The sequence below is a fragment of the Athene cunicularia genome, assembly GCF_003259725.1.
Source record: "Athene cunicularia isolate RWA chromosome 7 unlocalized genomic scaffold, athCun1 chr7_part2, whole genome shotgun sequence".
Classification (NCBI taxonomy): Eukaryota; Metazoa; Chordata; class Aves; order Strigiformes; family Strigidae; genus Athene; species Athene cunicularia.
This window is the reverse complement of record NW_020799108.1, coordinates 3,580,890-3,595,888: the sequence shown is the minus strand read 5'-3', so window position 1 is coordinate 3,595,888 and position 14,999 is coordinate 3,580,890. Positions and strand designations below refer to the sequence as shown.

Here is a 14,999-nt window from a genome sequence, read left to right as displayed (position 1 = left end):
CTATGGCGTGTGACGGGCGTGCGGGGCCTGGGGCAGGGGATGAGGTGCCCCCCGTTCCTCTCAGGGCGGGCCGCCCTTGCCGCGGGGCAGTCGCAGGCCCCTGCGCTGCTAGAGCGGTGTGCTGTGCCTCCCCCTCACCCGGGGGCCGCCTTGCTGCACCCCGGCCGGGCCGGGCCGATGCGGGGCAGCCCGCGGTACCGGCTTTGCCACCGCGGCGGTGAGTAGTTCCTGCGGCGTTGCAGGAGGCGGTGAGCTAGCGTATGGGACTGTTCGCTGCTGATGGTGTCTTCTTGGTGTAACCTGGGTTGCTTCCTTGCATGTAAAGTGACACATCAACAGTAAACTTCCTACTAAAAGTAATAAACGCAACATGCAGTGGACTCTAAAAGAAGCTGTAAGTGAATTTGCTTTTCTTGAGAAGGCTGCTTGTGTGAGTACCTGATGCGTGCTTGGTGTATGTATTTTTCCCCCCCACCCACCTTTTTGACAGTTACTTGTGGCCTCAGGAAACAGCTGAGCTTTCCCTGTGTGGGGACTCAGGTTGGGGGCAACTTGCTGGAATTGGTAGGTGTTGAGTCTTGACGTTTTCTTGACTCTGAAATTTCATTTATTTCTTAAGTGTACTTAACAGATCTGACATTGTTCATCAACATAATTGATACAGGTGCATTTTTCAAGATCCTTGTGCTAGCTACACAAAAGTGACTTTACTTGAGAAGCCTTTTAAGTAGGAGAGTCCCCAGATCTTCTGTGCATTCTTAACAGTATCTGCCTGAATAGAAATAAGCTAAATATCAAACCTGATACAAGTTAATATAAAGCTAACTGTAACTCATTTACTTGAGGGTATTGCTATCCCCTAATTTCCTCCTTGTTATATTTTACCATAAATTGTGCTTTTCATAATGGTAGAGAAATGTCATCAGAAGTAGCTTTTCTGGAGAGAATGTATAATTGTTGTAAACTGTGCAATTATCTTAAATCTCTGAAACATTTCATGGAAAACTCAAAAAACATTGTTGGTGAGGCATTTGACTGTATTTCCTGTCATGAAGCATAAATTAAAAACAGAATGGGGAATATTGCTGTCAGAAATGCTAAAATATGAACTTGTACAGTCAAGCTTTGATTTCCTTTTTTTGTTTTTAGGTGGGTATGCATTAAAAGCTTGAAGCTTGAAAAATTCAAGAGAATTCCCTCCCTCCTACCCTGACAGAATACTCCTAGATAGAAGGTGCTTGTTGTGACAATGGACTTACATGGTTTTTACAGATTAGGTTTCTTATGACTCAAATCTTGCACTATTGACTCACTGTTAAAGTAACTACCTCAGGGATGTTGAACAGCAGTGTTTCCTTTTGGAATCTGGCTGCATGTTGCCTTCACAAGGAGACCTTCCGAAGGAAGACAGAGGCAAGCATTCATATGAAACCATAAAATTATGACAGTCTAGAACTGGTGTATTTTTAGGGACCACTACTTGTAGTTGGTAGCTGTAGTTATTACCATAGAATGAAGAATCGAAGGCCAGAAAATAGAGAAACCTAGTACCCTGCCTTAAGGTAGGGTGAAGGTGTAACTGGTCAATAATAGGATTTTAAAGTAATGCTAGTTTGACTTTTCTGTTAGTGTCTTTAAAAGTTATATATTAAGAAACAGTATGTGGGCTTCTGGATTAGAGGGGAGATTCCAACTGTTACGAGAAAGTTAACCTCACAGTGGGCATTGAAATCTTTTTCTTAACATTTTAGAAGTTGTTGAGAGTTCCTGGCGTTATACAGGTTGTGTCCGGAGATGACGGTCAGTGAGAACTCAGCATATGTAAGATGTGCTCTGGCTTTGACAGCTGTATTATCGTGGGAGTTCTTGATGGCTAAATAAATCAAGATCTGACTGCCTTTTGTGTTTTGCTAAATGATCTTGAACTATCAGTGCAGTGCATCTGTGTTTGGAATTGAATTACTGATGTCAGTGTGTATGCTAGGCTGCAGTGCGCAGTGTTTGCTCTCTTGAAGATTCTGCCTGTAAGACCCTGCATAAAGTTCTCATGATGGTTTTTGTGTTTGCCTGTGCTAGCAGTTTCTGTGGCTGCTTGCTCTCTTTGTAGAGTTGAAAGATTTCCCTTTATTTTGAGCAAAGTGCTTCCCAAAGGGAGAGAGGGTGAAGGAAGCACTCCCATGGCATTAAAATGTGCTAACCCCAAGGCTTAATCCTTGCTAAACCTTGTGGTGGTGGACTTCACGGGGCAGGTTGGGTGGAGCTGAGTTAAGGCTAAAGCCGAGGTGTGGAGAGCTGCCTGTTTGAGATGTGCACTAAGGATACAGCTGTTGATACCCTTTTACACTAACATTAAACTCCCACATTTCTCCTTCAACCCATTGTTAAATGTGGGATACAGTGCTAGTATACTGGACACTTTTGTGACACTTATGTAAAGTGTTTATGAAAAGAGATACTTGTATGTTATTGGCCCTTACATGACTAAGTATCCATACATGTATATATATGTATACAGGATTAAACTGTCTTGTTTGGGGAATTTATTAGCGGCGTTTATACAACTACAGCATTTATTACTATTTATGTACTTCTAAGTATCTGTAAAAGTTCATTTCTTTAAGACAAAAAAAATCTTTTTTTGTTTGGGGTTGCACAGCACTTAGGTTAATGAAACTTGGATGGTTTAACCATGAAGTTCATTGTCCAGGGTGATGTGTGTGCCAGTGGTTTGCCTGGGTTAGAACAGTGATTAGACAAAGTCACAGGGCAAAAATGTACCAAGGGCATTTTTTAAACACAAAAATAAAACTTCTGATATTTCTGGGCTGCTTGTTATTGGAAGCTGGATAAATATCACTGTATATTTACCCTACTGCTTTCATTTTTTCCTTGAGCTTTATTATTACAGGATATTGGGCTACTTGGGCTGTTGGTCTGTCCTCAAACAGCTGTCCTTGTGTTCTGTAGTCAAGTTCCAGCACACTCAAGGTATATGCCATTGATATCCCCAGAAGAAACTTCTTCAGTTAATCTCACAGAATTGAATGTCCTGCTTTGGAAAAACTGATACATCTTCTTTGCATCTTTTAACTGAGGGGAAGTGGTTGACTGATGATGACATCTAGTTTTCTGTCTTTTTTTTTTTTTTCATTTGCTGCTAACATGCTTCAGACATTTTAACTGAAACATCTCATAATTGTTCTCAGATCCAAATCTGAAAAATATTTGGTACGTGTGACGTAACTTCATTTGGAACTTGGAGTGTCATCACTTGAAAATTGAATGGAAAAATAAATCTGCTTTAGATGGAAGTATTTAGTATATTGAGCATATGAGCAGCTTAACTTCACAGTATTGTTTGTATCAGCAGGATGCTTTATTCAGCTTCAAAAGCCAAGGAGATGTGGATTTACTTTGTCTGCGGTCTTTTATATCTTTGCAAAGCAAAATAAATTTGTGCCTGTAGGTCCGTACAGTTCTTTTCAAGTGAATCTCAAGCCTTTTACATTCTCCCTCCTGAAGCTGTAAACGGCTGAAATACGCAGCTAAGAAGGTCCATCTCAAGGAATTTACAATGTGTTAGGGTGAAGAAGATAAAGGGGGTAGGAGTCTTGTGCTAATATAACAATGTATGTCTTTAAAATAAACAACGAATGGGAAAATCCTGAACACCTTTCCCCCTTCCCTCACCCCAAACTGCAGGAATTAAGTTTTCTTCTGTTCAGTTTGGCACATTATCTGTGTAGTCTAGTATATATGTGCTGTAGTGATGCAGGGGCCAGGTTAATTTGTCATTCTGTCTCATTGTTTGTGAATATTTGGGATTGGTCATTGCTGTAAAGGGCATACTGTCTGGGTGAAAGCCTTATCCTGTGGATGTGGCAATTCATTGTCCAATATAATCTGTTTGCTTGAAGGTTTATAGTGGGCAGCTGAGTTAGTTGACGTAGTTTTCTTTGTGATAGGAGGTAAATCTCTGAAGTGCTGGGAGCTTTGTCTTTTTGTCTTTTATCACATGATTCATGGCAGATTTTGGTTTGGATATCTGGCGGGTTTTCTGCCTGAAGCTTACTGCTGTAGACTAGCAATAGTAATTTAATTTCATTTCTATGCTGTTTTATAGCCCTTTGAAACAAATGTAATTTACTTCTAGGTGGCTGCATGACAGAGTTGGGTAACACAAATCCTGTCTGTTGATTGTGGAAGTAGCTGACTAATATTTTTGTAGAGCAGTGCTGGCATATCTTTAAATATCAAGTCTTCTGTATGGTTGTTTGTTGACTGCTTGTGAACATGTGTAGATGAAAGTTAATGGGAGTGTGAATATGTGTTTTGTATCTGTGTGTGCAATGACAAGTCAAGCAAATTGTCTTATACAGGAGGCTAAACTGTACTCCTGGAGCAACACACTGAAATTTTCCTACAGTGAGTAGTAAAGTGATAAAAGAGGCAAGGATTTCTTGAGGGCTGTGCTGTTAGCTTGCAATGGCATTAGAACTTGTAAGAATAAATTTATAACGCCAAAAAAACCCTACAACAATGTCTTGGTTGAGGTTAAAGTATGGAAGGCTGAAATAAACTTTTGTAACTTTTTCAGGTCATCTTGTAATGGGAAAAAATGGAGCTGACCATGCCATGGCTATGGAAGAAGGATCTAATGATTTGTTCATAGGCAACTCTAATAGTACAGGAGAGTCAGAAACAAATCATCAGGTTTTTCAGGTGAGGTATGAATGTCCTGTCTTTGTAGATTCTTTCTTTACATCCTCTCTGATGAATTTACAGTATGATACTTCATCAATGTGTTTTTTCTTGACTTTATAGTAATACATTGTGTCTTTTAAAAAAGTACAGAAGTTCCTTCCCTTGGATTCTTGTGCTGTTCAGTTTGAACTGATGAATATCTGGATGTTACATCTAATGACAACTGTTAGTAATTATATTAGTAATTATATTAATAGATCTTGTTATAGTGCTGAATATATGTTTTATTGTGTTAATAAAATCCTTTAATAAAAGAATACTTGATGACATGCCTTGGAGTAGGAGGGGATCGGAACACTTGAAAATCAGGTCACATTGCTTAGTGACCAAATATGGCAAATAAGAATCCAGGGACACAGGACATCTGTGTAGGTATTGGGGAAGGAAAGTCTTAGTATATTTACTATCAAATATTGCCAGATGTTCCTAGTCTGAGAGATTTCTGTGCGTAAATGTTCTTCTGCAGATTACTTCAGCTAACATAAAATATCACGCTACTAAATCTAGTTTACATTCTCTACACAATGTCTTTAACACAACTAGTGCCATTTATTTGTTGCTGTTTTTCTGGTGTAGTTTACAGTAGACAGTTTCAGCACAGAAGATTTATACCTGCATAATTTTTGAGAAGATTGTCTGACCCAGGTCTGACTTCAATATAAAGTTTAGAAACATTTTTCCCAGCTCTTTTGATTTGTAGATTGACGTTTCTGCTACAAAAATTTGTAGAGTTGTTTGTGTGATTGCTGCAAGAGATACAACAAATTGCACTCCTTCTTGCATTGACCAAATGACAGCCTGACATGATGTTTTAGACAAGGGCTGCCTACTTGCCATTATTTTTACATGTTTAATATTGGTTTTGTCAGAGTTTCAACAAGATGGATATTTGTGCTTAAACTTTTAAATTCCGTGAAAGTGAGATGTACTCTAAGAACCTGATTCTGCAAGTTTGATGAGAATGAGCTCTGAGTACGTGTTTTTTGAGACTTGCCAGATCTGATTCTTGGTCTTGCACTGTATAATTCTTGAACTTGATTTGGTGGCTTTGTGTTGTTTGTGTTTCTTCTGTGGTAAAGAATTAAGAAAGCGTATAGAGCTTTTTGTCTTCATAGTTAAATGCACGTATCTAAAGGCTGGGTAGAACAGCATTTCCTCTGAACTCAAAGGAAGTTGGTGGATGGTTTACAGGTGGGATTTTTTGGAATAAATTCTTTCAGTTTCTAGGTAGACTTGAGATGATTTAAAGTGATGAGTGATTTTGAAGGACAGGTTTTGAGTATGAGGGATTTTCTTTCTCCTTAGTAAAGAGAGTTTGTTCTAGCAAGCAGAAATATGAGTACATTTTCAACATGGAAATGGAAAACAAAAATAGAACGGCTAGTGTTAGCTAGTAGCCTCTTGATCAGAAGGACAAGAGCTCCCTCCGAATTTACAATACAGTATGCTGGTTTTAAGTGTTCTTTTCTTTATCTTTCTTTTCTTTTTTTTTTAAATAGAAATTGCTATTCAAGATTAAAGTACATTTTACTGGGTTTCCTCTGTGAAAGCATCTAACCTGCATGGATTCCAGGGATCCATTGTTTGGACAGAGTGACTCTCCGGCAGCCTTGCCTGTTGGGGTACGCATCTCTGGCAGTTCTCCATCATCGGCAGCACCCGCGCGGCCACCCCAGCTGCAGCCTCACTCTGCAGAGGAGTTCCAGCTGGCAGACCAAACTGGGCAGCCTCTCTATGAGCTGCAGCCCCTAGGGGGGCCCAGTGCACCCATGGTGAGTAAGTGTGAAACCCTTCATCAGGTAGGCAAATCCTGTCTGCAGCCGTTACTAATTCTGTTAAACAGCTTACGTCTTCTGTCATTATCAAGCCTGGATGTTACTGTGTGATGAGATCTTGTACTGCTGCTGCTGCTGCTTTCTCTGTATTCCCAGGATAAGTCTCTCTGTGTTGTTTTTTGGGGGTATTAGAACATTAGCGATAAGCTAAGCCATTATGTCTCGTCTTCTCTCCCTGCCCCCCTCATTAGTTTGCTTAAAACATCACTTTGTAATTCTTAACACTTGTTTTGTAAAAAGGTAACTCATCCAGAGGTTTTGGTTGGCATGTCTTTTACTGGCACTAAAGACACTTCACCCATTTAAAGTGTAATAAATCAGAAACAAGATGATATTTTATGTGATTCTAGGTTTTATAGTGTTGGGAACAAGATCTTGGTAATGATGGGGAAAGTTTACCATAAGCAGTTGTTTAAGTTTTCCAGAATTCTAGGAGATTTAATGTTTGGGGTTTTTTTGGTTTTTGTTTGTTTTTTTTTTTAAAAAAAAAAGGCTTGGACTTTTCTTCTATCTGCTTTCACATAAAAAACTGCCCATGGTAGTAAATTTCTTAGGAGTAATGGTCAAAATTTTTGTGTTGTGATTAGTTCTGCTAGTCCATGGATGGGGTTACAGTGAATTGAACTATGAATTGCTTTCAGGTTTTTGATAGCTTTAATAATAGTGTTGTGAGTTTCAAATAAATGTGTGATTTATCATAAAATCATGTAAGGTTTTGGTGGGGTTTTTTCTCTCCTTTAATCAATTAAAGAGTTATTTTAAAAGGGGAAAAGTAATTTTAAGAAACTGACAGTAAATAGGCAGTTTCCTTATTATGTGAAATCAAGTTAACTTACAGGCCCCAGTTCCAACCAGCCAGAATATTTCCTATTCTGGTAACAGGCAAACCCAGTCATGCTGCATGATCATCACCCCACAAACTAGTGCCATTCATGTTTTTGTGTGATTGCCTTCCAGATGATTGTTGCCAGCCAGTCAGAAAATGGACAGGTGCTGCATGTCATTCCCTCTGCCCAGCCAGGAATGGCCCAAGTGATTATTCCTCAAGGTCAACTTCTGGATGTGGCCAGCACACAGGGTGAGTCTAACCCGTGAGTCTTGATGTGTGTTCCTGTGACTAAGCATATCCTGCATGATCTCTTTTTTTAAGCACCTTGTTTGTATGTGTTTTCTAAGTCAGTTATAAGACAAAAATACATACTTACTGAATCTGCTTTATGACTGTGAATCTGGCACCGCACACATCATGTTTTCTGTTGGGCAAAAGCCTTATTAAAGAAGAGCTATTATGCTTACTTTAGATATGTGATGGATAGATAGAGATATTGAGCACAAAGCTGCTTGTTGCCTTATTTACCATTAATAAGAGTATCGGTGCCAAGTCAGACAGCTGTACTATCAGCTTCAAATTTTCACTGCCTGTTTACTTAATTTTAAGCAAAGTAATTAATTCATGTAATGCATATAGAAGAATTAATGTTCTTCAGGTCTGGGGATGATGCATTTTTTGTGAAGCCAGGAATGAAGTTCCTAGTTAGAAATTCAGTTCCCAGTGAAGCAAATGAGATGTAACTTTCACTTCATTGCTAACTTTTTTCCCTCTATCTGTTAATGGTCTCATTTGAACATGTGGTGAGATGCACAAATTTTAAGCTTTCTCTAGAAAAGGGACATACTGAAGTCTGAAAGCACTGATCTGCCAGCCTTGTGGGCTAGCAAAATGCTGTCTACTGGTTTGTATTCACAGAAGAATACAGAGAACTAGGTGGTCACATTTTATTAAACTCTCCAAGGTTTTTTAAATTGTTTTTGCATTTTCTGGATAAAATTCTCAAAATTTGAGCAAATTCTCAAAATCTGAGCACTAGTTAAGTGCTCTGGTGGAATGAGAGCTCAAAGGTTTGACTAGAGTTCTGATGCTGTCTGTAGAGAAAAGAAAGTTGGGATTTAAATCATGATCCATCCCTTTTCACTTAGAATTAGAATATGATTTCCTGACCTTGCATTGAAAGGCTTGCTCCTACCCTAATACTCATCCTTCTTTCCCTTTCCACTTGCTCTTGCAGGGGTGAGACTACTGTTTGGTTACAGTGTAGTCTTCTGTGACATTAAGTAGACCATGAGCCTTTAGTTACTGAAGCGTTGCTGCTACTTTTTGTAGGTAGCAAGTTGCAATGCTGAATAGAATTTTTGTATTCTCATTCTTCATCCTACATGGGGCTCTAAATAGCTCAGTTTCACAGTGTTTGAATACATGTCCTACAACAGTGCTACAGCTTTTTTTGTGGGTTTTTTGGTTTTTTATTTTTTTCTAGAGACTTAGTGTGTAAAAGACTTTGTAGCTATTTGATCTTTAAAAGACAATAAGGCTTGTCGGTGGTTTACTGTGGAGATCAAAGGGGAAGGAGAATGGACTGTCAGCCCTTGAGTTTCACTTGCCTGCACATGGTGGTAATGCGTGAAATGGCACAGGTTTCAGAGCAGACTGTAGTGTCTTAAGGGCATGTCTACAAAGAAGGAACCAGTGCTCCAAGCTTTAAGCCATAGTGGTGTTGCTCTGAGGTGCACACTTAGGAATCTTCTGGCGCAAGCTTTCTAATGGAGTGATTTCTGTACTGAGTCAATAACTTATCCCTCTCTCAGGGTGGGGGAAGGAAACTTTTCATAATTGAAGGACAAAAATCTCATACGGAGAAGGCTCCCTTTTCTTTATGTTGAGCCCAAAGTATCAAATGTCTGCTTTCACAGTTTTCCGTTCTGTTTTTATTTAACTATATGTCCAGGCTTCAATCTAACAGTATTTTTTGGCTTACAGATTGCTCCCGGTTATCAAGAAAGTCTAAAACATTTGTTCTAACAGCATGTCAGATTCAATTACAAGAGGTCTGTTTTTACTTGTTTAGGTGTTCTTTTCCAAGTACAAAGCAGTATCATAATCTCAACCAGTGTGTGATTTGCAGCTGAACAAAATATTTGTGTGATCTTGTATGGTTTTGTGGATATGTAAAGCAGAGTAATTCACAAGTTTTTACGATTATTTGCGTTGTTATGGAAAGATTCATTAGCAGTAGCATGATTACCAAAGTCCTTGAGTACAAACAACTTATCAAGCGTATCTTCATATGTGTGCCTAGAGCTTGAGTATTGATTCACAACTATTTAACTACTCTTATCATCTAGAAATCTTATTTCTTATATCAAAATGTTTGTTTTTCTAACACACAAAGTTTAATCACAGCTTATCATTTCCCCATTCCAAGTTCAGTTATTAACCAGGCGGCTGTTATATTTTTGCAAAGATGTTTTGGAAGAGAAGTGTGGTGATGGGAACTTGCAGACTGTGGCGGTGGCTGCTATAGCAGACAATGCAAGCAGTTACATTCTACATCCACAGGCATCTCTCACTGTATCGAAGAAAACAGCCACCAGGTAGGTGAGGAGTTAAAAGGATGAACAGTCACTTTGATCCACTCCTAGTTTTTCCTTTTCTTCTTGCAGTTTGTTTTTGCAGTAGTTATCACAAAATTTTCTAAAGTTAAAGTAGCTGGTATGTTTTTCTTTTGATATCCACCCGATTCTGTCCCCATGCCAAGGGATGCCTACTATTTTAATTCCTGAATACTCCAGAATTCTTTTTTGCTTAAAAAAAAGAAAAAAAACCCCAAACAAAGCAACAACAAAAAAAGTCAACTCCCCCAAGACAACATTTACTCTGGATTGCAGGCTTTTTTGGTTTATGCTTTTTTTAAATCAAGATGTGAAAGAGATTAGAGTAATCTCACTGCAGCACAAATGATATATATTCAAGAAACATTTAAAATTAAGCGAGACAGTTGGTGAATGGATTTTGTGAATACGTATGTACGTGTTAGAAAAACAATGCTGGAAAGGAGACATACTGGTATGGACAAGAGGTGATGCACTTAAGCTTTAGAATAATAAACACTGAGTAAGCATTGTATCTGCCCCAGGATTTAGGGCATGGAGAAACTAGATACTTAACATAATTGGTTTTCAGTAATTTAAAATACACTAAAATGTGCAGCATTTAACAACTGTTTGATACTGGTTTTAATCTTTAGCATTCTACCATCAATCTGCATAAGAAAATTACCAAGACAATCAACTGGTGTATTTCACCATCTTTTGTCTATTATTGTCAAGCAACAATACTGAGAATACTGAATGCTCAGAGGTCTTCCTGAATGTAGAAAACAGTGGGGGTTTTTTAATACTTACATTTACTGTGAATTATTTTAACAATGAAATAGAATATGGGGAAAATTAACTCAAGGTTTTTAAGGTAAGTTGATACAGTATAGTTTGATCATATGCTGTAGGGTTATACATAATGCACTGATCTGTTACCTGTTTAGTCTAAATTGTTTCTTTCCTGGTTGTCTGTACAAACTTTGACTATATTTATTTTTCAGGGTTGTGGAAGATCCCTTTCCCATCCCTCTCCAGCCATTGCCACCAAATACACCTGCATGGGCACGTCGTCTCAGGAACTGTGAGGTGGGCTGCAAAAAATTCTGATAATGTTTTATCATCTAGATCTAAGATAATGATTTTACTCTATGAAAGGAATAATTCATAGTTGTCAAAGTTGTGTTCAAGCTTCTTGGTATTATGAAATAGTACTACTACTAGCTGGTACTACTAGCACACTTAAACACATAAAATGCTGTGGAATCCCTTCCTTTTTTGGGAATGCTAGAATAACTGACCATCAACAGCTCCTGAAGCAAAAAATGTGCTTCTGAAATCTTGATGCAATACAGCGCTGGAAAAAGCCATTGTGTGCTGTGGTAGAGTTTACTCTTGAACTGCAGTGCAAGCTCTGTTGTTTCTGCTGAGCAAATTGGTTCTTGTTGCCCTTAGTGATCCATTAAGTAAAGAATAGAATTGCTTTTGTATGGCCGAAGTCTGTAGCTGTTCATATTAGAATTTGTTGTTACGCAGAAATCAAAATCCATTTGACTTGCTGGGGTCAAGTCTGGAACTTAGAGTGTCTTAATGTCAGTGTTTTTATTTTAGATATTCTCACAGATTTTTTGGTTTGTGAGGGGTTTTTTGTGGGTTTTTTTTTGTTTTTTTACCAACATGGTTACCTGTGCTTGATTTCTCTTTTGTTAAAAAGTGCTGTCTTTATTCCCAGTGACAGCTTTTGACCTAAACAGAACTCTTTGTTTGCATATTGTTAGATGTCTGCAGAATTGTCCTGATGACTAAGATATCAGCAGCTAGAATGCATCATAAATCACTTAAAAGGAAGGGAGGAGAGATGGGAGGATTCTTGAGAGATCACCTGCCCCTTCTTCCTGCTACCAGACTCTTCTTGACAGATGTTTATTTTACTTTCTCTAATACTTTTTAAAAGGAGAACTCATATTCTCTCTAGCTGGTTCACATTTTTAGAGATCCCTATCATTTGAAGTTTGGCCACAGAAAACTGAAAATTGCAGTTGCAGGGACCTAGAAATCTAGTTTCTTTCTGTATCCACTTAGAAATATTTTTAAAATTAAATGTATTAATCTATTCCTCTTTTTATATGACTTTTATTTCATATAAATGGTACTGTCCACTATTACATCTACTTAAACATTAAAGAGGTCAGGATTAATAACGTGAGTTCTTTGATGGTGGACATACCATTTTCACAGGATGAATTACTTAAGTTGGCCAGTGAATTGTTAAAGGTCCGATAAGATGTATAACCCTTATTACTGTGTTTTAATCACATACTTTCCTGTCATAATATCCCTGTAGCTTATCTGAATCATTTCTTACAGTTTTAATTTTATAGGAAGACTTGTATTATGATCTGCTTTTTCTGTCTGAGTCTATTTATGAGAAATGTCACCTGCTGTGTTTAAAGTTCACAGCAGCAGCTTTTATAGAAGAGTTCTTATTTTTAAAGAAAAGGAAATCAAAATATTGTCTGTTTAAATGTGTTCTGAGGATATAAACATCTGCCTCTGCTTTTCAGCAGAACTATTGTCTATATGCTTGAATCCTCCCTGTGCCTTTAAAACAAAATTATTTTGTTGCTGTTCTCCCTGCAGTTAGACCATCCAAGGAGAAATAACCCAAATTCTTCCTCTTTGCATGTTATCAGCAGCATTGCTGAGCTGAGTTTGTCAGTTACACAGTGTAAATTTCCTGGAGACTTATGGGATGCATGTGCCTTTTAGTGGGCACAGACACATTATCTCAATGGGATTTGATCGTCTCACAGAATGGTTTGATACTAGTAACAGGATTAAAGGGTCCAACTGGAATTTGGAGATATAGTAGAGGTGCAGATAAATATGGCAACTCACGATTCCACTCCTTCCGTTACTTGCCAGAATAGAAACAAACAATGTTGAGATCTTCGTGACTTTCACAGGTGATGCCAGCAGGTGAAGCCATGGCATAGCCTGGGTATGTGCTGCGAATTGTGGATCCCGGCGAGCTGGCCAGGACTGAACCGCGAAGGGCAGTGACTCCTTTGGCAGTTAGTGCTGCAGGCAAACACAGAGCAGTAAAAGCTGCAGCTGTCCAAAATTAGCACTAAGCTCTGTGTTTGGTGTTTATTCCCTGACTGGCTTGAAATGTTCAGCTTACACTTGCTATGCCTAGACAGTGTAATGCTTCTGGTATCCTGCGGCTGTTAGTTCACTCAAGGAAAACTGCAGTCTTGGTGTGTGCACTTCAGTGTAAGCGTTTGTGTACCCTTGCTGAGATGAAGCTGGTGGGAGGGGAAAAAAGCCTGCTCCCTTTTTTGGTTTGAAGCTTGGCTGGAGTGAAATGATTGGAGAGTATCGGATTACTTTAAAGTAATTACACTGTTAATAAAAAGTATATTTAAAGAAAAATAGTTATTTTCTATAATCTATTTAGTTTTCAGTGGTCTGATCACAATGCGTTTCTAGCATGTTTTAGCATACTGAAACAGCATGTGATTAAAAACTGCATTAATTAACTGTACAAAGTTAAGTTCATTTATTTGTGTGGAGCAGATGGTCTCATTTGTCCATTTGCTCCTACTTGGGAAGCTTCTAGAGAGCAGGAATCCTGTGTGCTATATGATTTTCTTCTCCTCCTACACTCCTGCCAATTCTGGGAAAATTATTTATCTTGCACAGAAGTAAAGCCAAAATAGGAGACAGTGCTTTAACTGCTATTGCTACTTTTCAGACACAACAGTTTTATCAGTCTTCTCATCTCCCTAGAATAAGGTCAATGACCTATTTATAGTGACAGGCATAAGATATGGAAAGAAAAATGTTGGTCACGCAGTATTCACTGTGTGGAGAGGTACTGTAATCCCTCTTGTGAAAGGGGGCATCCCAGGTTCCCGTAAAGAAGGAACTTCTGATGCGTCCCAGGCTGCTTTGCTTCTCCTGGATTTTTAAGATCAAGTTTTGGACAGAAATGTTATTTATAGTTTCTGGCTAAACAATTGCCAAGTTCTCTTACCACAGCTCTGTGAGTGCAGCCTATGTAGACTTTCTAAACTGCTGGAGCAGCGTGCTTGCAGTGCAGTGAGCTGCTGAAGTGTAAGCAACTGCTATCTCAGAAGGATTCATGCAGCTGGTGCATACATAACCCCCTGCTTTTGGGCTTGCACTAGCAGCAACACTGTGCTGACCCAGTTCATTCACAAGGTGTTCTGTTCTTTGTTGACTTTCAGTCTTGCTAACCACAGACGTTTTGTTTTTCTTCGGTGACTATGAGGCAGGTTTTATGCAGTTGTCACTAAAGTAGTTGTGTAATAATCTTGGAGAGATGCTGTTGCTGCTTTTATTGCCAGTATTATGTAAACATCTGGCTGCTCTATCACTGAAGGTGACAAAATAGATCCATCAGACTTTAGTACTCATTCACCATGTGTTTGCCCCGCAGAGATACTCTAAGACTGAGCTGGCAAACTTCTCTGTTATAACCATCCAGCTGCTTGGTCAGCCTAATCCTGAGCTGCATATGAACAGAAGCAAACATGGCATTCTGAATTCAGATGGCAAGCTCTTCACTGTCCCAGTGCTTTTGCTGCTTGCTGTCTGGCCCTGGTAGACTAGCGCTGAACCAGCTGTGATGGCTCAGAGTAGCTCAACAGCTGTCACAGGGGATGTTACAAAGTCAGCAAGTTTGTGGGGGGTTTTTTGTGGTTTGTTGGGGTTGGGTTTTTTTGCTCTGAGTCAGGTCAGATTCATTTTTTCTGGAGTTTGCCCAGAGCTTAGTGATTGATTGAAACCATCATCAGTTTGCACATGGCAAATCTGGTATATTATGTTTCCATGTAATGCTGAGAATCAAGAGTCCCTTGAATACTGGGAAGGGTATTATGTAAGCCGCTCAGTTCACAGTTAGTGCACTAAGTGGGTGAGGCAGTTACTGGGGCTATAAGCAGG

At 38.9% G+C, this 14,999-nt stretch overlaps 2 protein-coding genes across 14 annotated transcripts in view; one reads left to right on the top strand and one right to left on the bottom strand.

Annotated features, from left to right (window-relative positions):
- Window positions 1-904, bottom strand: part of WDR12 (WD repeat domain 12) — a 13,921-nt gene extending 13,017 nt beyond the window's left edge. Inside the window, exon 1 of the mRNA XM_026853200.1 lies at window positions 886-904. Coding sequence (XP_026709001.1) covers window positions 886-904 — 19 coding nt within the window. The remainder of the gene's footprint in view (window positions 1-885) is intronic.
- The window catches only part of CARF (calcium responsive transcription factor), a 39,617-nt gene continuing 24,635 nt past the window's right edge, over window positions 18-14,999 (top strand). For 9 of the 13 annotated variants that reach the window (XM_026853208.1, XM_026853218.1, XM_026853216.1 and 6 more), the window contains exons 1-6: window positions 18-394; window positions 4,598-4,722; window positions 6,315-6,563; window positions 7,557-7,677; window positions 9,899-10,028; window positions 11,033-11,117. In XM_026853208.1, the coding sequence (XP_026709009.1) occupies window positions 4,609-4,722; window positions 6,315-6,563; window positions 7,557-7,677; window positions 9,899-10,028; window positions 11,033-11,117 (699 nt within the window). In that variant the 5' untranslated portion in view covers window positions 18-394; window positions 4,598-4,608. Of the gene's footprint in view, window positions 395-4,479; window positions 4,501-4,597; window positions 4,723-6,263; window positions 6,564-7,556; window positions 7,678-9,898; window positions 10,029-11,032; window positions 11,118-14,999 lie in introns of those variants that run through there. The other 4 variants (XM_026853215.1, XM_026853207.1, XM_026853217.1 and 1 more) reach the window with 4 other exon arrangements.